This window comes from Nannospalax galili, unplaced genomic scaffold (assembly GCF_000622305.1).
Source record: "Nannospalax galili isolate Female #2095 unplaced genomic scaffold, S.galili_v1.0 scaffold411, whole genome shotgun sequence".
In the NCBI taxonomy this organism is placed as follows: Eukaryota; Metazoa; Chordata; class Mammalia; order Rodentia; family Spalacidae; genus Nannospalax; species Nannospalax galili.
In genome coordinates this window covers 608,672-632,775 of record NW_008329714.1, presented here as the reverse complement: position 1 = coordinate 632,775, position 24,104 = coordinate 608,672, and the positions used below count along the sequence as shown (strand labels likewise).

Genomic DNA, 24,104 nt, shown 5'->3' with positions numbered 1-24,104 from the left:
ACACAGAGGTTAACTCTACATTCCCTCTTCCCTTTGAGAGATCACTATAACTGTTCCCCTGTTCTGTACATCCTGGAGCTGAGGGCAACTTTGCTCTGCTCTGAATTCTCCTAGAGGGACATCCCTGTAACTGATTCACACTTCCTTTATCTCAAGTACCCCCACGTGCACACCCCGCTCCCAACACACACACACACACACACACACACACACACACACACACACACACAGAGGTTAACTCTACATTCCCTCTTCCCTTTGAGAGATCACTATAACTGTTCCCCTGTTCTGTACATCCTGGAGCTGAGGGCAACTTTGCTCTGCTCTGAATTCTCCTAGAGGGACATCCCTGTAACTGATTCACACTTCCTGGAGCTGCTTCCAGTTGCTCTCCCTACTAAGAAGGGATCTGTTCCTATCCCTTGGGTAGGACTGGGTCCCAGTCAGTGCCTTACCTTTTCTGTGACCAGTCTCCTTTTCTTTTCTGATGTGCTAATCTGCCCTTCCTTTTGAGTCTGACTGGGAGTCTAGTTGTCCAGGGAAAGGGAAGTATTGATTGACTTCTCAGGGACCCAGAATACCATAAGGTGGCATGCCTCCCCTTAAGAGCTTCAGGTCCCTCTCCCTAGTCTAAGCCAGAGCTCTACTCCAGTAGCACAAAGGGCCTGTATGCTTGAGCTCACACTGTGAAGAACCACATCTCACATCTCACTGGGGCCTCCAAAATGTTGTGGAAAAATTCTTTAAACAGCTAAGAAACTAAGCATTCACCCAGGAGAAGGTTGGAAAGCTCATTTATTTCTTACTCATGCCTAAGGGTCCCAGAAAATCTAAAAGGGCCTTTGTTGCTTCTGGAACCCTCATGCATGAGTAAGGAATAAATGAGCTTTCCTATTCTCTCCTGGGTAAATACTTGGCCTCTTAGCTGTTCAAATAATTTTTTCATAACATACCTGCTGAGCCATCTTGCTGGCCCCAAATTGTCAACTCTTAAAAGAAGCCAAGGCGTGAGGCACATGTTCAAAAGATTGAACTTTTATGCCAAGGTCTTTCTTATAGATTTCAAGAAAGTTTAATTTACTTGTTCATTAGGACAGGATGTGGCTGTGCAGCCCAGGCTAGTCTCAAACTTTCAATCCTCCTGCATTAGCCTCCAGAGTACCAGGATGACGTGTGTCTCCTCACACTCTGGCCTCCACAGGTTTTAAAGACAAAACCCTCACTGGATAAGAAGATTCCATGAGGTGTGGATCTGAATTTGGGTTGACACAGGCAGGCTAGCAAGCTGTCTTGTAGGAAAAGGATCTGCTAACCTTGAGTACATTCACATGGGCTTTCAGAAGCCAGTGAGCAAAGGGCAAAACAGGAACTCCTTGGAAGAGGAAGGGAGTGGAGAGATGACTCTGGCGGCTCTCTGTAGGACCGAACATTATTCTCAATGAAAACTAGCTGTCAGCACATAAGTAGGAGTTTCAGCAGTGCTGGAGAAGGATACATAGCTTTCACAAGGTCAGAAAGTGATTTGCATGTAGCTAGAGATGGGGATGTGTCTTGCACATGCTTAGTGCATAGATGGCCCGTGTTTGACCTCTTGCACCAAAATAATTATTTTGACATAAAATTGTTTTTTTACTGAAGAGGTGGATTTTTAAGAAATAGAATTTTAATTTTGTCTTGTGATTATCTTCAGACATTATTACACAGTGACAATGAATGAACAGCCTTTGTATTTGGTTTCTCTTTTGTTGTTGTTGTTTGATTTTTTTGAAATAGGTTTTCACTATGTAACCCAGGCTGGCCTTGAACTTAAGATCCTGCTGGCTCAGCCTCCAAGTGCTGGGATGACAGGCATATTTGGTTTTGTGTACTTTGTTCACATTAAAAAATATGACTCAGACTAGAAGAGTGGAGGAACAATGCCAAGAAGATAGAGGTGGGTAGGGGTAGGAAAGGCCTCCTCTCTAGTTAAGATGTGAAAAACAAGTGCCAAAATTCAAGGTGAAATATGACCCACAGGGATGGGCGGGGCAGGTTTGGTCACAGGTAGGCAGGGCAGCTTTAGGCTCACTGAGTGCCTTAGCTGGCCCACCCATCCTGCTGTAGTCATCAACACTGCTGCTGTTTTTTTCTGAATTAGAAAACATATTCTATGCATACATATGGATCTTGCCCCAGTCCCCACTCCCTGTTGGGTGTCATGGTAACTCAAGTGTGGCCTCTGTTTCTCTTAGTGGAGAACAGCCGGAGAGAGCAGCTGGCCCTGCTGTAAACCTTGTGGAGTGCCTTGGCTAAGTTACCCTCACCCTCCTGTGGAGCCTGGTTTGCCCTTCCAATAGGAAGGGGTAGGTTAAATCTTTCCTCTTACTGCCAGCTCTGAACTTGAGGCACCTAGGTTGTGTTTATAGAACTTCCCCAATATTGCAAACTCCATAGCAACAGAGGAGACATGCCCTTCACAGGGCTGGCCCCTCCAAGGAGTCTTCCTATAGGTCACTGAGGAGGTTGACACAGACAGCTGGAAGCATACTTCCTGTTATCAAATCCAAGCTCTGTCTTGTTGCTCCTTGTGTTGCCAAACATTAGAAAAGTGCTTGGTATAGAGTTAGTGTGCAAATAAATCTTAGTTAAGCAAGGGAATTGAATAATTGAATCAATGATGGGAAAGGAGGGCATGGCACAGGTGTTCATGAGGCACACTGCCACATCACACCACCACAGTGTAATTATGGTGACAATATTCTCCAAACTATAAGGACACACAAGATGATAAAGAGGGGGCAGCAAAATGTCTCAGTGGGTAAGGGTGCTTGCCACTGGTTCTAGTGACCTGAGTTTGGACCCACATGGTAGAGTAAGAGAATTGACTCCCACAGGTCATCCTTTCACCTCCACATGTGTGTCATGGAATATATTTGTGAACACACACACACACACACATGGATGAATAAATATAACATTCGTTTTGAGACAGGGTCTCCTTGTAGCCCCAGCTGGCCTGGAACTCATTATACAGACCATACTGGCCTCCATCTCACAGAGATCTACCTGTCTCTGCCTCCCAAGTGCTGAGATTAAAGATGTGCACCACCATGCTCAACATAACATTTTTTTTAAACCTGACAAAGAATTTTTGTGCCACTTAAGATAGAAGGGTCAGTGGGGAAAAGGAGTGAGGGAAATTCTAGATTTGGGATACATGTCCTAATTTTAAAATGTATTTTAAATCACATGAATGATGCACACACAGGAGGCAAGCCACAGCACGGGGCCTCAGAGCCAAGGCATGGAAGGAGTGGTGGGCACTGCCAGGGACAGTCACAGCCAAGCCCTGTGGGGTCAGGTGTTCTAGTTTTAACAGAAACCAGGTATCTGAGGAGGGATTTGTTTGATTTCTTCCATATATTTTATGTTGGTGATTAATTCACAATTTCCTCTGCTCAGAACAAAACATACCTGCTGATCAGATTTCTCCCTTAGAACACCACTCTGTGACTTCTGATTTAAACTGATTCTTGATCAGTTTTCTGCAGATAGGAGGAAGTACACTTTCTCCTTCCCAGGGGCACTTCAGTTGGCCTCTCTGCTACTCAGAACCATTGGGGGCAGCCGAGGATCCTCAACTGGACAGCTGAGACAGAAGGACAGCAGACCCAAGCACAGCCTGACTGATGGCATTAGGCACACCCTGGGTGGATGGGGCAGGCAGTAGGAGGTCAGCAGGAGCAGAGCTGATGTAGTGTTGGGCAGGAATGATGCCAGTGCAGTGATGCTGAGCTCACACTAACCAGGCCACATGGCCCCCGGACACCCCATAGATGCTTATGCAGATGAAGCTTCCAGATGGAATGTGGTCTACTAAAGCAGCTTTTCCAGTCTTACTGAAAATGAAGAATGAGCTCAGGATCAGTATTAGTATAAAGGACCTAGCTTATGTCTCCCACTTAGAACCTACTTAGAATTTCTTAGGTGTTTCCCCATTATTTTCTATCATTGTATGTAACAGCTAATGCTAAGTGCTTTCTCATTAAAAAAGATTCAAACAGTTTAGAAGTAAAGTGGATAAAATGTGAAGGCTCCCTCTGTCCAGCCATTCCGGCTCCAGTCATGTCGGTTCCTCCACTTATTTCTCTTTCAGGCCATTTTGGCTTTTACCTGTTCCTTCCCTAAACTTTTTGGTTTATTTGATTATTCAGGTTCCCCACCATACTCCCATTAACCTCGCCACTTAAGCTAATTGTTCATTTTATCCTCAGTCTTGTTTTCTACTCTGTGAATGGAAAGGCTGTTGGGTTTCCTCTGCATAGGGTTCTGTCTTCATCCCACACAATTGACACTAGTGCTGTCATCATTTTCTAATAAACTGTAACTTCAGGAGAATTTTTCCTCTTTCTTTTAAAGTCCTTCCAAACAATCTAAATAAATATATTTGCTTTTCTAATTTTCCTTTTTGGTGCCCTTTCATGTTAGTTGCATATTTGGTTGCATTATAATAAAGAATGCCCTGTTTGATTTCTGGGTTTGTTTTTTTTTTTTTCAAAAGTTACTAAGATTTGGTTTCTGACCTACCAGTTGATTTTTATGAATGCTCTGATATTTCAAAAGAATAACCATTCTCAATATATATATATTAACTCAAATTGTTAATAATGTTATTTAACTTGGTGAGTCTTTAAAGTATGGTCTTAGACCACCCAATGTAGAATCACCCAAGCCTGCTTATTAAAAATGTGAAACTGGGGTGCTGGAGAGATGGCTCAGAGGTTAGGAGCACTGGTTGCTCTTGCAGAGGACCTGGGTTTGGTTCACAGTACCACATGGTTGCTAACAACTATCTATAGTTCCAGAGGATTTGACGCTCTTTCTGGCCTTGTTGGGTACTGCACAACAGAGATGCACTTGCATGCATTCAGGCAAATCATCATATACATAAAATTAAAATTAAAATTTTTTAAATGTGAAATCTAGGCTAAGGAAATGGCTCAGTTAATAGAATGCTTGCTGCATACATGAGGACCTGAATTTGTATCCCCAGTATTCAGAAAGTTGGATTCACTGGCATACATCTGTAACCCGAGCACTTCAGAGGCAGAAACAGGATGATCTGTGGGGTACACTGGGCAGCCAGCCTACCTGAATTGGTGAACTCCAGGTTCAGTGAGTGACCCTGTCTCAGAAAATAAGTTAGGGAGTGATTGAGGAAGATACCAAGAATTGACCACCTCTGGCCTCTACATGCAGGTATACACACACACACACACACACACACACACACACACACACACACGCACGCACACATATATACATAATTTAAAAACTAATTTAAAAAATGTCATATCATACCTAGAGATGCAGAATAGAATCTGAAGGGAGTTGAAGTACTTGAATGCATTTGTTTGTTTGGGGCGCAGGGGGTGGAACCCAGGGCCTCACACTTGGTAGGCAGGCACTCCACTGCTGAGCTATAGCCCCAGCCCAGGACTTGCGTCTTTAATAAGCCTCCCCGGAAATGCTCTTTAGCAAATTCCTGCCATACGTCTCCACTTTTTGTCTGTTTTATCCGGTTGAGTCCCATGAACTTGCTCATTATGCCTTATATTTCTCTGGTTTCCTTTTATCTATTTAGGTCCTTGGCATGTTGTGTATGGTTGCTTCAGGATGATTTTTCATGGAGCATACCTTTCATCTGTATGAACACATCAGTATGGGTATCTCTGTCCCATTAAGGAGCAGGTGTGCCTGCTGAGTCTGAAGGCTTCTCTGGAGCCTCCACTGGCACACACTGGTCCAGACCTCTCCTTCTGTCTCTTAATTTTTCCTTCGTGCTTTTCTCTTTGTCTTTTTTGTACTGTATTCTTATAAAACTCACTTGGCATTATTTTCTGGCATACTTATTAGTCACCCTTTGGTGCTCTCCACTGCTTAATTTATCTTTCCAGAAATGTTAATAATAAAATTAGAAGTTTTAAGATTGCTAGCTGTTTCTTTTTCATGGATGAAGTACCCCACATGTCTCTCTAGGGATGTTAGTTTCCAGTATTCTAAAGTCATCTTCTATTTATCCTATTAAATTCTCTTTCATTGGGTATTCTTTCTTTTTTAAAGTTAAATTAATTAAGTTTGGTGCCTATCTTTCAAAAGACTGATTTCCTCCAAATGTTTGTTCCTTCTTGGTTATCCCACTGCCTCTGCCTGTACTGTTTGGTGCCTGCTGATGCTGGGGATTGTGGGTGCTCTGGAAGCTGGGGACCTTAGCCTCTCTACCTTGTGAAGCTGTCCTCCTAGTGCTCTGCTTCCTGCCCCCATGCCCATACCCCTAAATGCAGCCCCCCGGGCATGGTCCAGGGCTTCCTCTCACTTGATCCTGGCTCTGATTCAGCTATGTGTATATACTTGCATATGAACACACAGACCTACACAGACTCACATACCACCCTTCTGTTGAAAGTTTGCACCCCACATTTTGCTCTGTAGTTCTCTAGCTTTCATCTCTCCTTGAATATGGTCTGTGTCTTTCAGAAGCTCCCTGCCATTCCTCATCCGCCACAGCAGTCTTGTTTGGTTTCTCTCCAGCCCCACCCTCTCTCCTGGTCCTTCAGCTAGCCCCTGCTCTTGGCAGGTTCAGGCATGAACACTGGGACAAGTGAGTCTGGGAGGTCTGTCCAGGGGCTCCTGGCTGGGGTCAGGTCTAGCAGCCCCCATACTGTGTGTGTTCTGAGCTGCTGGTCTTTTTCCTCTGTCACCATGCCTCCTAAGACAGGTTGGTTTTCCTGTTGTGCTGGACCTACAGACTGAACAGAAGGGCAAGTCATCAATCTTTGAAAGTATATTAATAAAATCCAGGGACAGCAAAGGGCATCAGAAAACTAAAAAGATTGTATATTTTGGGGGTTTGCCTGGATATGCATGGTGTTTGTGCATACATGTATGCATGTTCGCATGTATGCATGCACAGGTGTATGTAGGCCCAAAGTTGGCATCAGGTGTTTTCCTTGATCTCACTCCACTTTTCTTAGTGTAGAGGCAGAGTCTGTCATTGAAACTGGAGCTTACTGATTTTGGCTAGTCTAAGTAGCCACCTTGCCCTAGGGATCCACTGTCTCTGCCTCTACAGTCCTAGGATTATAGGCAGCCCCTATGCTGTTATGTAAGTTTTGGGGGTTAGAACTTCAGAACTCCAGTCCATATATTTGCATGATAAATGCTTTATCCATGAGCCATTTCCACAACCCTTGTATAATATTTGAGTCACATGAATAATTCAAATTTTCTTAACAATAGTTCTGTGGAGATTAGTGTAGGAGAATGTGATTTTAAAAAATATAGAGTATACCTGGGCATGGTGGAATACTCCTGTAATCCCAGTGGTCAGGAAACGGAGCAGGAGGATCATAAGTTCTTGGTCAGGTTGGGCTGTATTACAAGTTCAAAGCTAGCCTGGGCAACTTAGTGAGATCCTGACTCATAAAACTAAGTGCTGGGGCTGTAGCTGTGGTACAGCACTGACCTACATGTGCAAGTCCCTGGGTTCTACCCCTAGCACTTAAACAAGTTAACAAATACACACGCATACAGTGTGCCCTAAGATTAGAGCATAAGCCATGTGTTGTTATAAGCAGCTTTTGTTCTAGGAGCCACTGGGCTTTGGGAGAAGGGGACTGACAAGCTTAGGTTTGGGTTATACTTGGAGTCTCGTATGGAATAACTATCCTTGTTGCCCATTACAAATCCTGTGAGAACAGTAGCTTCACCTATCCTACCTATCGCTCTGTCCCTTGCCTTTAGCAGCCATGCCTGCTTGTGGGAGGTGATATTTCTAACAAAAAATTCTTTTAGTTAAAATGTTTTATATGTTTGTTTGTTTGTGGGTGTGGATATGTGGTGGTCAGAAGACAACTTGCATGAGTTGGTTCTCTCCATCATGTGGATTCCAAGGATAGAACTCAGGTTGTCAGATTTGGCGGCAAGTTCTCTTACCACCGAGCTATCTTGTCAGCCCAACAAAGTGTTTCTTAAATAAATGAATGACTAAAAATAATAAATCAGCCAAATAACCAGAACAGAATAAAAAGCCTTTCTGGCCCAGGTAGGTGATATGGATGAACTCAGACCTGGTGGTTCCCCTTTCTAAGTCTAGTCCAGGGTATGAGGCTCCATCCTCTAATGCTTAACACACACTGTACTAGATGCTCTACTCCTCACAGTGACCAGACATTCAGCATAAATGACAAAGGAGACATTTATTTTGGTTCATGGTTTCAGAAGTTTCAGTCTGTCAAAGTGGAGTGGCTCCATTTATGGCAGTGGGAACATGCAGTAAAGGCTGTACACTTGGAAGCAGAACAGGAAGCAGAGAGTGCTAAAGCCAGGCCTAAGCTAGAACCTGAAAAGTCCCCCTCCAAAGCTTCTACCACCTCCCCATGTAGCATCATCACCTGGGGACCAAGGGCTCAAAATACAAGCCTGTGGTCAGTATTTCATATTCAGACCATAACATATACATTTAGTGGCAAAACCCTTCTAGGCAGATATCACCAGTTCTCTGCTGGTCAATGACAGTAATCACACAGCACATGACTTCTGTTCCCCTAGTGCCTCTTCATTGGTACCTGGCAGGGAATCAGTGTGGTTAAGAGCCCGGACCTTGGAGTCAGCCATTCATTCATCTAAACACTGACTCTGCCATTACCAGCTGTGTTACCTCAGGCTTGTCCTTCAAGGCCACTGAGCCAATAAGATGCCACTCACCTCCTTGGGGTATCAGAAGACTGAAATGAATACATAGAGAGGTTAGTTGATGTCCAATGTACAGTAGCAGCTACTATTTCTGATCACGTGGATTTGTCACTATCTCTGCAAAACCTTGGCACCTCGTGGTCACCCCATTTTTCTCTTTTCCTAGCCAGCAGAGAGGGAAGGCTTGTTGGATGGACCCTGAATCCACTGATTGCCAAACCCTGGCTACATTTTAGCAGTGGTTTCTCTAGTACCCTTCCGTCTTTAGCACCCAAGAGGCCCTTCCTTCCTCCTAGCTCTTCATGAAGAAACCACTTTGTGTACAACCCCATCAGCTCAGCTCCTGTGGTATCTGCAGCCTGGCCTCCATGTGGAGATTTCTGTGGAGAGTGCCTGAATTTAGCATTTGAAACACTGAATGCTAAAATTGAATGTAACGGGGTTTAAAAGCAAAGCTATAAAGTAAGTTTTTCCAGAGAAAATTCTGGGTGACAACTTCAAAGCCCCTGGCAGATCCCACAGCAGGGCACTGCTTTGAAGTACAGGCAGGTTAGCTTTCAAAGCCACCAACTTAAGGTCTTGCTCCTCACAGATGGAAAGGTTTTGACGGCCTTCTCTTGAGGGAGTATTGCTTCTTAGCTCAGCTCCCCTTTGCCCTTGGAACAGATGGTTTCAGATCACGTGAGCATCACCAGGGCCTGGGTTCTTTAGACCACTCACCTCCTGTGAGCAAATGGATTCTTCCTTTGTGAAGAAAGGATCAGCCATGCTGAATCTATGCTTCATATATATGTGAAGGTCTTACATTTGCATTGACTTTTGGAAGAAAAAGAAAAGTTGAAACAGGAGGAAGTACTGAACTTCATTTTTCTTTGTCATGAGAAATATTATTTCCTAAATGATCCATCAGCTTAATAAACAATGAATTAACACGGAGAGGCGGGAACTGCTGTTTGGTTTCCTTTATTTCTGGCTCGCCCCTCCAGTGAAGGCAGAGGTCTTGTCTCCTGGTTCCTACTGTAACTGGCCATTAGCACAGCATTCCAGCAAGCATGGGCAGTTGTGCATGTTAAGGACAGGGAGCTGCACTGCCATCCTCTCCACTGGTGGGTCAGGGAAAATGCAGGAGAGTCAGCCTGACGCATGGGTAATCTAGAAGGAGCAAGGATGAGTGGCTGAGAGGAGGAGGCCCACCTCTGCCACTTAATCTCTGAGAAACTGCACCATCTGAGAGGCTCTAGACTTTAAGGAACCCCAAAATGTAGTCAGGTAAATATGGGGTTGCAGCCCTGTGAAAGTAGGGTTGTAGTCCTGTGAAGGTGGGGTTGGGGGTCCTGTGAAGGTGGGGTTATGGCCCTGTGAACATGGGGTTGAGGGCCTGTGAATGTGGAGGTATGGCCCTGTAACGGTAGAGAGGTAATCAGAGGAATCTTGCTCATCAGCCTTGGGTCTACAGATCCCAACAGTCCTTCCTGTGGCTATGAATGGGGGTTGCTCTCTGCCTTGACCATTGGCTGGGACTGTTCTGAGCCAGAGTGGGATTTTAAGGATAGTCAGGACTCTCTCTCTCTCCCAGCTGGTACCCATCTTTTTATCTTATAAGTGACTGACTGGGTCAGAATGCTGGGGTGAACAAGGAGAGGTTCACTTTACCCCAGAGAACTTAAGCCAACACCATTTGAGAATGGGGGCCGGTTGAAGAGGCTACCTGTTTTAACCAAGCTCAGGTTATATAGGGCTTTACTCTTCTTATCTGGCGGGGTTATTATGAAGATCAAATGAGCAAAGGACCTGAAGTGTAACACAGCATGATTCTGCTGTAAAAGATTTGGCTGAAACTGAAGCTGCTGACCACCCAGGAGCTCATAGTTCCTCCGGGAGGGGGGGGGGGGGGAATCTGTTGGCCTCTGACTGCCTACCACAGGCAGACTTTGATGACATGAACTAGGACTTGTGTGGCTCCCACAAGGGCTGCAAGGACTATCTCAGCATGGTCAATTAGAAGACCTGGTGTTATCCTTTGAACACCCTGGTGAGTTCATGCTTGCTCTAATACAGGGCTTCTCAGCCTCACCACAGTTGACACTGTGACCAGATCATACTGTGTTATAAAGGTTGTCCGGTACCCTCTAGAAAGTGTAGCCCCATCCCAGTTTCCACTTACTAAATCAGTAGCACTCCCTCCCCATGCTGTGATTAAAATGTCTCTAGTCATTACCAAATGGCCTCTTGTTATGGAAAACATTCCTGGTTCAGACCCTGCTTTATTACACAATGTGGTATGACAGGGGCAAGGTAAACCATTTGATGAAGGTCAATGTGGCTCAGAGGAGTAAAGTAACTTGCTAAGGGTCCTGTCACTGATGCCACCTCCTCTAAGGTAGAGGTGTGCCATGTCCCTGCTTATCACCACCTAGACCTCGCATAATTGACTCATTCAGCAAGTGTTTAGCAAGCTCTCTATGCTCCAGACAGCAGTCCAGTTGCTTGGTAGTTTTCCTGATGCTGGTACAGGGTGAGATGGTAGGAAAAAGAGGTGGAAAATGATGGTGGGATAAAAAGGTATTTATACTGGTTTCCTGTTGCTGCTGCTGCTGCTGCTGCTACAGTGTTCCCATCAACATAGTGACTGACAGTGCTGGAGGTCAGAAATCCAAACTCGCTTCCGTGGGGACTGAAATCAAGCTGCCAGCAGGCCTGCATTCCTTTTGCCGGCTCCAGGGAAAGCCCAGATTCTAGAGGCACCTGCTTTCCTTGGCCCCATCCTCCTTCCCTCCTCCCTGGCATCTGCTTCTGCTCTTCTGGCATCTCTGCTCTTCCTGCTTCCCTCTTAGAGCTACTCAGATGCATCAGGCCCACCTGGCTAATCTAGACAGCTGTTGGCCACAGAAAGGCACATGCTTTCAGGTGCCAGGGATTAGGATGGGAGCATCTTTGGGGCCTTTTATTCCGTCTTTTATCCACCTTCTTGTTCCCCAGATTCACATCCATCCTGCCTGCAAAAATGCGTTCATCCCATCATAAGATTTCTCAAAGTCTCACCCCATTAAGGTGTCAACTCATGTGCATAGCAGCATCTGAGTCTCTTCAGCACCAACTCCCAAACCTCATTGTGTAAAGTAGGCAGTGAATCTCATGGTATGGTTCATGGTGGGAAGAACTCCTCTCCATCTTGAGGACCTGTGAGACCAGAAAACAAGAGATCTGCCCCAGTACAGACGTGAATCTGTGGATGACAAAGATAGACATTCCCATTTCTAAGGCACTGGAATAGACTTGAGTGGTAAGAGAAAGAAAGGAATTCACAAACCAAGCGATGTCAAAGCCCAGCTGGGTGAACTTCATTGGCTTCAAGGCTTGAAGTAATTCACAGGTTCCAGGCTCCACCTTCATCTGTGGTACTATCTGCAGCCTTGCTTTCCCTAGAAGAACACATTTGCGTGTGTCTTTCTCAGGCCTCATTCCTGCCGATAGACTGCAGGGACTCTTGACAGCCTTTTTTCTTTGGGCCTTTCATTCTCTCATTCAGTTCTAGCTGAAGTGTTTCTGGTAGAAGAACAATCTCAGATCACATGGGGCTACTCTGCTTGTCTGTAGGATTCACTCCACTAGGCCCCCCTTTTCTTCCCCAATATTTCCTACATAAGCCTACCTTTGCCAAGATGGCCCAAGGAATCCACAAACCACAGGAATTCCCTTGGTTTTCTGCCCAGGACATACCTTCCTGACAGTCAGTCTCCTAGTTTTATCAGTTTCTATAATCTGGTTGGGGAAAAATTCCCTAGTGATCTTCTGATTCCTCTCCTCTGGCAGTTCTCTCCCCAGGTCTGTCTCCTGCCTCTTACACTTTACTCAGCAGCAAGAGGAACCCAGACCATGCCTTCAACTTATTACTTCAGCCAAATGCCAGTTCCAAGAGGACAAGTTGTGCTTCCTATGGAACTCTGTCTAGGACATAGTCACCTCTGAGTCTTATGCTACATGACAGGCCCGTCCCCACCAGCTACATGTCCCTCATTTCCTGGCCCTCATGCTTTCATAGCAGGTAGTTTACCCTCTGCATCATCTCCCCAGCCCTTTTGATGATCAAAAACTGCCTCACTTTCTTCTGAACCCTTTCTGGCTCACAGGTACCAAGGAGTAAGATGTTGGCATCTTTAGCCTGTCACAACTTTGGTTTGACTGGCCATTCATCAAGCCTTCTTTGATTGCTTTTCATTTTCTCATAACTCTGTTGGATTGCTATGGGGACTTTAGGGGTAGAAACACTATGCTGACCAAATGTACTAACTGGATAGGATGGTTGATTGGTATACTTTGACAGGTTAAATATCCATTTCAGAAATGTCCTAATTTGGTGATAGGTATTTGATTATTCTACATAGAGATCATAATACATAGCCTATTGTCCTGTGGAGACAAAAGAATCATGGAAAATTATCTGATAGTTAGATCTTAATGCCTGGCCTGCCATCCCAGGGAGATAAGAGACATGGGGCTTACCAGGCAGCCAGAGTTAATGCTGATATCCTGACATCTTTGTGCTGCTCACATGCTGGGCTGTGCAGGTGGGGGGTATGACCCTGTGAAAGTGGGCTTGGGGTCCTGTGAAGCCCCCAGGGCACTGCTGAATATATTTTCATTTGGAGTCTCAGGGCTATATGGAGGCCTTTGGGGTTTCATATTCAAAGTGCTCCCAGAATTGCACATCTGGGTTGCCTTTGTAGAAGCACAATTCTTGGGCCCCCTCACAGCCCATGGAATTGGAGAATCTGAGGGGTGACACACCCAAACTTGTTCGTGTACACACACATGCACCCAGACTCGGTTTTACTGGCATTCAGGGTTACAGACATCACATTTAGTACTGTAACTCAGTTTGTCATTCATTTTCCCCCCCGACCTTCATTTTCTCATCTTCAAAGTAACTCCAGCCCCAGGCTGAGAAGCTCTTACTGGATGCTGGCTTGGTAGGGCTTGTTCTTTGTTTCCCATGGTCTATTTTCACAAAGCTTGTCACAAAGTATTCTGTCTTCCTGTTTGTGTCTCTTCTTGGCTTTCTACAGGAGCTGAGAAAAAGCCTGGAACTAGTCGGAGACCTCCAGAAGAAGAAGGGCGGCTCCAGTGAGGAGTACGACTCAATTGAGGAAGATGTCCTCTCAGAGCCCGAGGACCTCATGCTGCGAGGCCATCCCAGAGATGAGCTTCTTCTTTCCAGCTGGGACACAGTGCAGAAGGATACCCCTGAGGAACAGGAGCTGGAAAGCCAGCGTCTCCGGACCACAGACGCAATTGTAGTGATGGAGTTTAACCCAACTTCCAGAAGTGAGCTCTGCCTCACTGGCTTCTCTCAGCCTTGGGTGTCTATGCATTTAGTTGTAGAACTTAAACTTCAGCAGCTCTTGGGATTCAGCTCTGAGTAGACCAGACCACCTCACAGGCCAGGGGTAACTCAAGCTGAGCCCTGCAGACTGCAGAGGGGAAGGCTCCCCAAAGGCTTCAGAGACCATGGACTTCCTCATGGGAATAGTCTCTAGTGCATTGTGAGAAGTTTAGCAGAGTCCACATGCCAATTGTCTAATGTGAAAGGGACTAGTTAATGGCTTACATAACTGAAAAGCCAGAGTTAGAGCAGAATTCATTGCCCTCCCTTCCTTCCTCCCTCTTTTCCAATTCTCCTCTCGCCTTCCTTCCTCTTCTTCCCACTTCCCTAGGGTCCAGTTCTGTCTTCAGGCAGCTCTCCAGTGTTCAGAGGCACAGTTGCCTTCATAGGAGACATTGGCCATATAGCCCCACTAGAAAGTGACTTTTTCTTTCCTCAGAGTCCCAGGCTCTCAAAACTGCATTAGGAAGCCCACCACAGGTCACATGCCATCTCACAACTATCACTATGGGGCTGATGGGCCAGGGCCAGTTAATAGGACTAAGGGTTCTGCCCACCCACTCATGTGCATGGATGGTGCTTCCAAGGTGGATCTGAGGGAACATGAAGGATACTGGGCAAGTAGAGTATTTTCAGAGAAACCCTAGAAAGCAGAGGGACACAATTGGAAGGGGACACAGATGATGGAGTATACCTGCTTGCAATGACTTCTGTCAGTTATAGCAGGATGCTGGTGGGGATGGAGGGCCACTAGAGCTGGAGTAGACAGGGAAGCCTTCCCAGAGGAGGTAGTGCTAGAGCTAGGGCAGGAATGTTGAGGTGGACCCAACCATGGGCCCAGCCTTCCAGCTGTAAGGGCTCCAAAGGGCACTGGAAAAGAGCCACTGTAGCCAGAGCCCAGTAAAAGAGGAGTGTGTTAATGAACACCATACACTTAGATAGTCACCTCCTGGGTTTGCTTGCTTCCTAGGCCAGGAAGTTCCTAAGTACAAACATGATTCCTACCTTTGACGTCTTTGTTTCTCACCTGCCCTGGAGCCCCACTATACCACACACACACACACACACACACACACACACACAAAAGGCCTTTGCCACTTGGCATTGGAGCCCCACCACACCCCCCCCACACACAAAAGGACTTTGCCACCTGGCATTGGAGCCCCACTACACCCCCCCCACACACACAAAAGGCCTTTTCCACCTGGCATTGGAAGTTGCTCATGTGCCACCAGTGCTGAGGGTCCTCCTAGAAACCTTGGCAACAGTTTGCCCCTCTGGCCAGGGTAGTCCCCAAGCCATCATGAACCTTTTGCACATGGTGTTCTGTATCCAGGATGTCCCCACCTTTGTGCGCCTAGTAACAGCCTAGTTGTCCACACAGACTCTCTTTGTCACCACCCCCATACCCTCGTCCTCTGGGCCACACACTCCATGACTTCTGTCTGTACCCTGTTTTCTCATCCATTCAGCTCTCCTTTTCTCGAGCTAGACAGTGAGCCCTTGGAGGACGCAAGTGCCCCTTCAAGCTCCAAGAGGACCTTGCTGGAACCATTACACCACGCCACCAATTAAAGCTAGTGCTTCATTGATTTGGCAATCTCCTTAACTTCCCCAGCAATTTCATCACCACAGTCACTTTCTCTCTGTGGGTGCGCATGCTTTTGGTAAGGATTTGTCATATCTGGACATGTTAAATACTAAAAACCCATGTCTGTTCCAGAGTGTTTCATTTGTTTATCAGCTCTGTCTGCATTGTTCTCATAATCCCAGACTAGCAAGGTGCCTTGGCACAGAGGAGTTCAGTAAATATTGGTTGAATGAACATGTGAACAAATAGTAAACAAATGTCTGATAAGATCACCCTGCTCTGCCTATGCTCAGGGCTCACAGAAGCCTTTGCTTCCCCACAGGTAATAAGAGGGAGAGGGTTCTGTCTGCTAAGCGGAAGGACGACGCTGAAGTCTTCCTTCCCAGCAAACTGGAGGGGAACCTGAATCCACAGCCTCCTGCCGTGTGCCCAGACCAAGAGAGGGCCTGCTCGTCTAGTAAGAGTTGGGGGCACCCTGAGCGGGGCAGGAGGCCTGGGCTGGGGTGGGTACTCCCAGTCTGTGCCATGATGAAAGTCCTTGCTTTTTCCTTACCTTTCTTGGAAGGCTGACCTGACCTTGCCAAAGTGTTGATCAGAGTTCTTCAAGAAACTAAACAAAGGGCTATTTCTTTTATATAGAGAAAGAGGTTATGAGGAGGAATTTGCTTGTGTGGTTATAAGGTTGGCTAGTTCAATCTGCTGGTAGGTCCAAGGTCTGGTGAAAGCCTGCTCAAGGCAAGCACTTGGGCCTTTTCTGGTTCACACCACCCAAATCAAACAGTAGGAAAAGACTTTGCATTTATCAGACATGAGGCTGGGTGATGGCTCTGTGGGTAACATGTTTAATGTACAAGCATAAGGACCTGAGTTCAGATCCCCAGCACCATGTAAAAAGTTGAGCATGGCAGTATACACCTGTAATCTCAGCATGGAGGAGGCACACAAAGGAGCATTCCTGAGGCTTGCTGGCCAGCAGCCTAGCCAAGTCAGTTCAGGTTCAGTGAGAGATCCTGTCTCAAAAAATAAGGTGGCGAGAGACAGAGGAAGATACCTGACATCAATCTCTGTCCTCCACACACATCCATGTGCACATACAGATGCACACACAGATACATATATACACCACATATATATATACATAACACATGCATAAACCACATATACATACATACACACCACACACATACCATACACAAATGCATATTATATACCACACACACACCATACACAAATGCATAGTATATACACATACACACACAAACCATACACACACCATATACACATACACACCATACTCACACACCTACATGCACACACACACACACATACACATACCACACATATATGCATATACCCACATTCACAAGCACACACACATTTATACCACACACATTCTCACATGCATACACACACCACATACATACCACACATACACACAATGCATGTACACACATACATAACCACACACACAATTTTAAAACCCCCACAAGGCAGTTCATTTTCTTTTTTAATTTTATTTTTATTTATTTTTTATTATTTTTTTATGTGTATGTGTGTATTGCCTGCATGTAGGTAAGTACACCCATGTTGTGCGATGCCTGTGGAGGACAGAAGAGGCTGTTGGATCCCCTGGAACTGGAGTTATGGACAGTTGTTAGCTGCCATATGGGGGCTGGGTTCAAACCCAGGTCTTCTGCAAGAACAGCCAGTGTTCTTAACTCTGAGCCATCTCGCCAGCCCCAAGACAGTTCGTTTTCTGTAGCAACTATGTGAAAAGAATAGATGAGTCTGGAAAACTGAGAAGTCCAAAGGCAGGGTGACCTTCAGGCATAGCTGGATCCAGGTATGCTAGCAATCTGCCTCTCCCCATAATAAATGCCTGTCTGAGGATGGAGGCCCAAAGAAACAGAGCTTGGAGGTGGAAGTCTGGAAGGATGGTAGAAGAACTGGGGTTCAGCAGCTGCATGGGTTCCTGGCTTGTCATGTGGATGGGGCTTGTTCTGAGTCCATGTCACTAGCAGCAGACACTCATGAAGTCAGGCCAGAGCTGGGGTCTGCATATGGATGTGGGTCTCAGCCTGTCAGGCATTGCAGCCTCTGACCTGCATCGAGAGGGGACAGAGCCCAGCAGGGCTGCTAGTACCAGGTGCTTATGGAGAGGAGGTGAGTCAGAGTCAGCAAGTCAAGATCCCAGCAGCTGATGGGGGTCACAGGGGTGTCCCCATACTGAAGTGATCTAGAGGGCTTAACACAATAGTGCACATAGGACAGCAGGAAGTGCTGGTGACTCTGGCTCTGCCAGCTTCTGTCAGAGAGAAGTGGAAGAGAGTGATGGGACTAGGTGAAGGGCTAGCTCAGTCCCAGAAGCAGATGGAGGACATGGTGGTATTTCCATGTGGCATCTCAACAGGCCTCACTGTTCTTACCTGAGTTCCCTCCTCAGCACCAAAATCTTTTTTTTTTAATTTAAAGTGAAACCTAGAGTATGGTCCATTGTGTAGGATGGGGGCCCTGCAGCAGTGGCTGGGCTGTCTTCCTAGCCATCCTACTGAGCTGCTAGGACTTCCTCTTTAGTGGATGTGCTGTGGTGGCTTTTTCCATATGCAAGTAATAAAATGAAGAGCCCTCAAGCTGTATCAGCATTGCAGATGCAAGCTTGCATGTAGTCATCCAAACAACTCAAGAAGTAGCTACTGCAATTTCCAACAGCACCATACCAAGGAAACTGAGACACAGAGACTCAAAGAATCTGTCCAGGGCCACACAGCCAGCAAAGCCTGCACCTGAGAACCTGGACTGCAGTCTCTACTCTTCCTGACCCCATGCAGCCCCTCACGTACTAATGAAGTTACTCTTTGCATGGCATATCCAGTCAGCCTAGTCCCAAACAGTAGCATGCCTAAAACCCAAGTTTGAGTTACTTACTACATTTTTTTCTAGTGCTTATTATAGTATTATGATTTTTCTTCCAGTTTTGGAGTTGGAGCCTGTTCTATTTCATTTCTGTTGCAGTAATAAAATACCTCTTTATAAGCAACTTATGAAGCAGAGGTTTTATCTGGCTTACAGTCATCACTTCAGGGAAATCAAGGCAGGAGCAGCTGCACATCCACAGTCGAGCTGAAGGATGAATGCACACCTGTTCTTGTGCTCAGCTCAGTTTCTCTATTTTTAAACAGTCCAAGACCAAACCAGGGATAGTGTTACCCACCATGGACTGGTCTTCCCACATCAGTTAAGGCAATCAAGACAATCCCCCACTATGGTGCGTATTTTTGACCTTTCTCAGCAGACCCCTCTCAACTTTACTCCTCAGTGTTTTGGAGACATTGGAGACTATGGCGCGCGCTGGGCCTCCGGCATGGTGTGCGCGGGCACACCTGGAGAGTCACGGTGGTCCTGGCCACAGGCGTCTACCTCTCTGGTCACGTGGGCGTTCCCAGCGTGCCCCGCCTCCACGTCATCAGAGGCTCTCACGTTGGACGCCAGATATGGGGCACGCTGGGCACCCTGGCATGGTGTGCGCGGGCACACCTGGAGAGTCGCGGCGGGCACGGGTCTGCGGGCTTCTCCGTGTTCGGGGTCCACTGGCCACTGGACCATGCGGGAAAGTACTAGGGTGCCTAAAGCTAAGGTTCCGTGAGTCGGTGACGGAGGAATGCTGCCTCCGGAGAGGCTGGATCGCTGGTAGTAAGACACGGGACTCTGCTTAGTCCATGTTACAGCTTTTATTAAGTGTTTAGCTTTTAGTGATCCAGCAGCTCTCTGATACAGCTCTCTGTGATCCAGCTCTCTATGATCCAACTCTCTGTGATCCAGCTCTCTATTACTGAGAGAAGACTGGGATATTTATACCATGGGGGTAGTGGTAAAAGCTTTGGCTGATAGATACTTTGTGAGACATTCTATTTGCATATGGAAGTGGGTTTCTGCCATGCTGCCAGACTGCTGACTACCTGAAAAATCACACAGGAAAGCATGGTATTCCTAGAGCCAGAGGCCATGTTTATGTTATGGCATTTGTGGCGGGCACTTCAAAAGGAGAGTCAGGAAAAATGCCAGGAAAGCACCCTGCTATGAAAGGAGTCTCAGCACATAACTCCAAGCTCATGAGCTATCCGGATATGAAGAGACTTCTACTTCACATAACAGAGGCCCCCAACACCCCACAGATGTGTCCACAGGCCAATGTAACCTAGACAATCTGTCATTTAGACTTTCTTTCCTGGTGACTCTAGATTGTGACAAGTTGACTACTATCACAGAGATCAAGACCTCATGCATGCTAAGCTTTACCTTGACCCCCACCCAGTCCTGATAGATGTATATTGCTCTTAATATTTACTGTTAGTACTTTGAAAATATAAACCGTATATGAACTGAAATCATTGTGCACATTGGATTAGTTTCCAGGGCTCCCTGAACAAAGCAATCCATAGTTCTTGGGGCTGAAGGGCAAGTTCAGGGTGTTGACAGACCATCTTCCACAGGTACAGGGAACCCTTCCAGCTTCCATAGCTCTTTGGCTTGTGTCAGAATGGCTTGTGATCATAGTACTTTCCCATGCATGTATTTCTGTGCCCAGACTTACTAGTTCTGTAGACAGCAGTCGTATTGGACTGAGAGCCACACTAGTGACCTGATCTTAGCTGAATCATCTACAAAGACCCCTTTCCAAATGAAGACACTCCTGGCACTGGGGCTAGAACTCAGTAGCTTCTCTTAGTTTCTTGATGTTGGTGATTGAACCAAAGGTCTTCCACACATTAGACAAGTGCTATGCCACTGAGCTACATCCCCAGTTCATTTAACATCTGTTTAAGAGATGCAGTTCAATTCAGCTCTGATTTTGATAGAGCATAATTAATTTATTTATAATATTCCTCTCAAAAGTGCATCCATGGTGCAATGAGTTGATGAGGGTAAAGGGAAAACAAGAACGGGAAATGAGGAGCCAGGGTGGATGGGCCTGGGGGACACATTCCTGGCTCCACATAGAAATGCACAAGTGTATAGGAAAACGCATGTGGCTGACCCTGCTGGAAACCGTCACCTGCAGTTCCTGGGAGAGCAACCGATGCAGCTCATGCTGCTGATGTTCTTAAAGAGGATACTGCTGGAAGTCCTGGAGTCCTTACTTGGAACAGGTTGTCAGTATTGAAGGTGGTTGTTATCATAGGCTGTTTAGCACACTTGACTCCTCTGCCAGCCAAATGTGATGTCTTGGTGACCCAGGGGAAAGTGGCCTTATCACTGAGGTGTTCCTGCTAGGTGCCCTCAGAAACCCACTGGCCAATGTAGGCCAGCAGAGATGGCTTTGCACAGACAGCTCCATGCAGATACAGTGTCTTGTCGTTGATCCAGAGACATCTCCGTTTCTTCCCAGGAAGGGGAATCATGGTGCCCTGGCTGAGCCAGGGTGAAACTCTTGACTTTGTTAAAGGTGTGGGTCATAGGGAAAATGTATTTCAAACTGCAGCAGTGGATGGAGGGAGTGAAGTGTTCACACCGCTAAGAGCACAAGGAGCCAAAAACACTCTGAGAGGGCAGTGGGCCTGCACCCCAGCCCCTGCAGAATCTGAGGGTGGACTGTTCATATATGCTAATTGCATTTGGGTGGTAGCTATGAGTTGGATGCATTAAAAAGTAGACGTTAGTGGTTTCCTTGCAGAATGAGCCTTTCCTTGTTGTGTTTTACCTGTTTACTGTGTGCTTTGTCTTTTCGGACTCTGAACTACTCGGCTTTCTTGTAGCCAGTGTCTATTGAGTGCATCTTGTTTCCATCCTTTCACTTTCTAACTTCCCGAATCTCTATATTAAGGTTTGTCTCTTGTAAGCAGAATGCAATTGGTTTTTATTTTTATCCTCCAACAATCTGTATGTTTTAATAGCAACACTTAGTCCATTTACATTTAATATAATTGCAAATATGTTTTAATTTAAACCTACAATCTTGCTGTTTGTTTTTTATCTGTTCCACCTATTTCATCTCCATCTTTGTCCCCTCCTTTGTGAACTGATTACCTTGTATTAGTCCTCTTTCTCCTCCCTATTAGCTTGTTAGTTATACAGTCTTTTATTATTCTTTTAGTCATTATCAAAGATTACAAAATGTATTCTTGACTTATTAGCATCTACTTTAAATTAGCACGTTTACCACTTCCCATTCAGTGAAAAGACCTCACAGCTCTAACTCTGTTCCCCCTCCCAGTTTAAAAGCTACTGCTCTGCATTTCAATTCCCTCTGGGTTTTAAACCCTATTAGACGTTGTGGTTGTGTATGGTCACTAGTAATTTTGAGTTGCCTGTACTGCTAATCTTTCCATACCCTTCACTCAGGCCTATTTCTAGGTCAGTGTTACTCTCAGATTGTCATCCTTGAGTCTGTCACAAGCTGTGCTCAGCTTCCTAGGCTATGGCCACTCTTCTCAGCATCATGAACACCTGGGGGAAGTGAACACCAAGATATTGGGTTCACTTCTCCAGGTCTCCTTCTCCTGCCTGCCCTTGACCCCATGATACTTTACAGTTCTGTTCACTTCCGTGCCCTCAAACAGATTCCTTTTTTTCAAACCAACTTCTGTAATCTTTGGAGCAGATGTTCTAGCAGTGCTTCAGGGAAAGGCTGCCCTTCTAGGGTACCCCATTGCCTGTACTCTCAAAATCTTTTTCCTCCCACCCCCTTTTCTTTGACTGAGTCCATACAGTTGACCTTGTGTCAATTTGATGTGCATATGACACAACTCCATGTAGCCCCATTCCCCTCGATCACGGTCATGGTCCCTGCCTCTCGCTCCCAGCCCATGTTGTTCTAGTATCTATCTACAAGCTTTCTAAAACTAATGGAATCTCCTCACAGAGACCTGTTGTCTTTCAGAAGGTGAGCGAACATTCGTCTTTAATACAAAAAGTTTACCATCTCTGTTGTCAGAGTGGCCTAGGGAATTGATATATTGGAAACACTTTCCCCAGATAAGCTGCCAGCCACAGTAACACCCTTAGTGTGAGTGAATTAGAGGATCCTGACAGCCCTATAGTTAGTGTTCCTGTCCAAACACTGCAGCAGAAGCATCATATGTCAAAGTCCAGACTTAGAATGTTCTAGTCAGCGTTCATCAATAGCAAGTGATGAAAATCCAAATTGGCTGCTGTGGTGCTGTGTGTCTGTAATCCCAGCACTTGGGAAGTAGAGGATCAGGGGTTTAAGGTTGGCTACATACTGACTTAGACTAGACTATGTGAGACCCTGTCTCAAAAAAGAAAAGAAAACCAGCCTGCCTTAGGTAACAAAGGAAATGAAGCTGAGTGACTCACAGACCTAAAAGACTTGGGACTTTGGATAGGACCTCAGACCTGTGCAATCCTGGCGCTGGAGTGGTGTCACCAGAAAGCCATTCTCTCCTCACTTAGCTATGTTTTTCTCTCACCTAGTGGTTCTCAAACTTCAACTTGCCTCAGAATGGTTGAGCATCAGTCCCGCACTTCCTGACTCAGTAGGTCTAGGGCAGAGCCTGAGCACATCAACCCCTAAGAGTTCTCACTGCCTTTAGTACTTCCATTCCAGGAAATGCACTGTGGGAACCACAGCTAGGGCATGGTCAGCAGCATTCACTGGTGGTGCAGAGGCAGTGCCAGGGGCTCAGGCTCCTTTTTTCCTGCTTTGCAAGCCTGAAGGGAAGAGCATGCTCTTTCCCTGCTGGTCCCAGTGAAACTCTAAGAACGTGTGTTCCCTTGATCAGTCTGAAGCCTCCATAGTCAGGAAAACACAGATGAGATCCACCCAGGTGAGAAGAACAAAAAGGATGCGTCCCTGGACACCACAGGTGCCACGACAGGTCCCTGTCCCAGGATGATAGAAGTAACAGCTGCTTCTGTCACATCAAAGTCAGCCACACAGGCCATTTTGCTGAAGTACCCACAGCTATGACTGTTTTCTGACGCCACGGTGGACAGGTGCGCACTCTGTCTTGCTTACTTTCTCATTGCCATGACCAAATAAGCTGCCAGAGACAACTTAAGAGAGGAAGGATTTATCTTGACTCAGAGTTGCAGTCACTTGACTCTGTGTTATGGGGTCTGTTGTGAGGCAGAGCATCATGACGGCGAGTGCCTGTAAGGAAAAACTTCTTTATGGGGCACAGGAAGTAGGAAAAACAAGCATAGAGGAAGAAGTCAGTATAAGATATAGCCCCGAGCGACATGTCCCTAGAGACCTACTTCCTCTAACCAGATCCTGCCTCCTACCAATGATGCCCCAAATTATGATCCATCAAGAGATAATCTATTCGTTGGGTCATAGCCCTTGGCATCTAAACTTCTCTGGAAACGTCTCGTAGACACCTAGAGATGTGTTCCACTTATGATCTCCTAGGCAGATCTCTCTCTCTCTCTCTCTCT

The 24,104-nt window shown here is 46.1% G+C and overlaps 1 protein-coding gene across 8 annotated transcripts in view; it reads left to right on the top strand.

The window, feature by feature from the left end:
- The window catches only part of Kiaa0556 (KIAA0556 ortholog), a 197,178-nt gene that overhangs the window by 98,937 nt on the left and 74,137 nt on the right, over positions 1 to 24,104 (top strand). For all 8 annotated transcript variants that reach the window (XM_029567752.1, XM_008841640.2, XM_008841654.3 and 5 more), the window contains 2 exons: positions 13,800 to 14,058; positions 16,030 to 16,164. In XM_029567752.1, the coding sequence (XP_029423612.1) occupies positions 13,800 to 14,058; positions 16,030 to 16,164 (394 nt within the window). The remainder of the gene's footprint in view (positions 1 to 13,799; positions 14,059 to 16,029; positions 16,165 to 24,104) is intronic.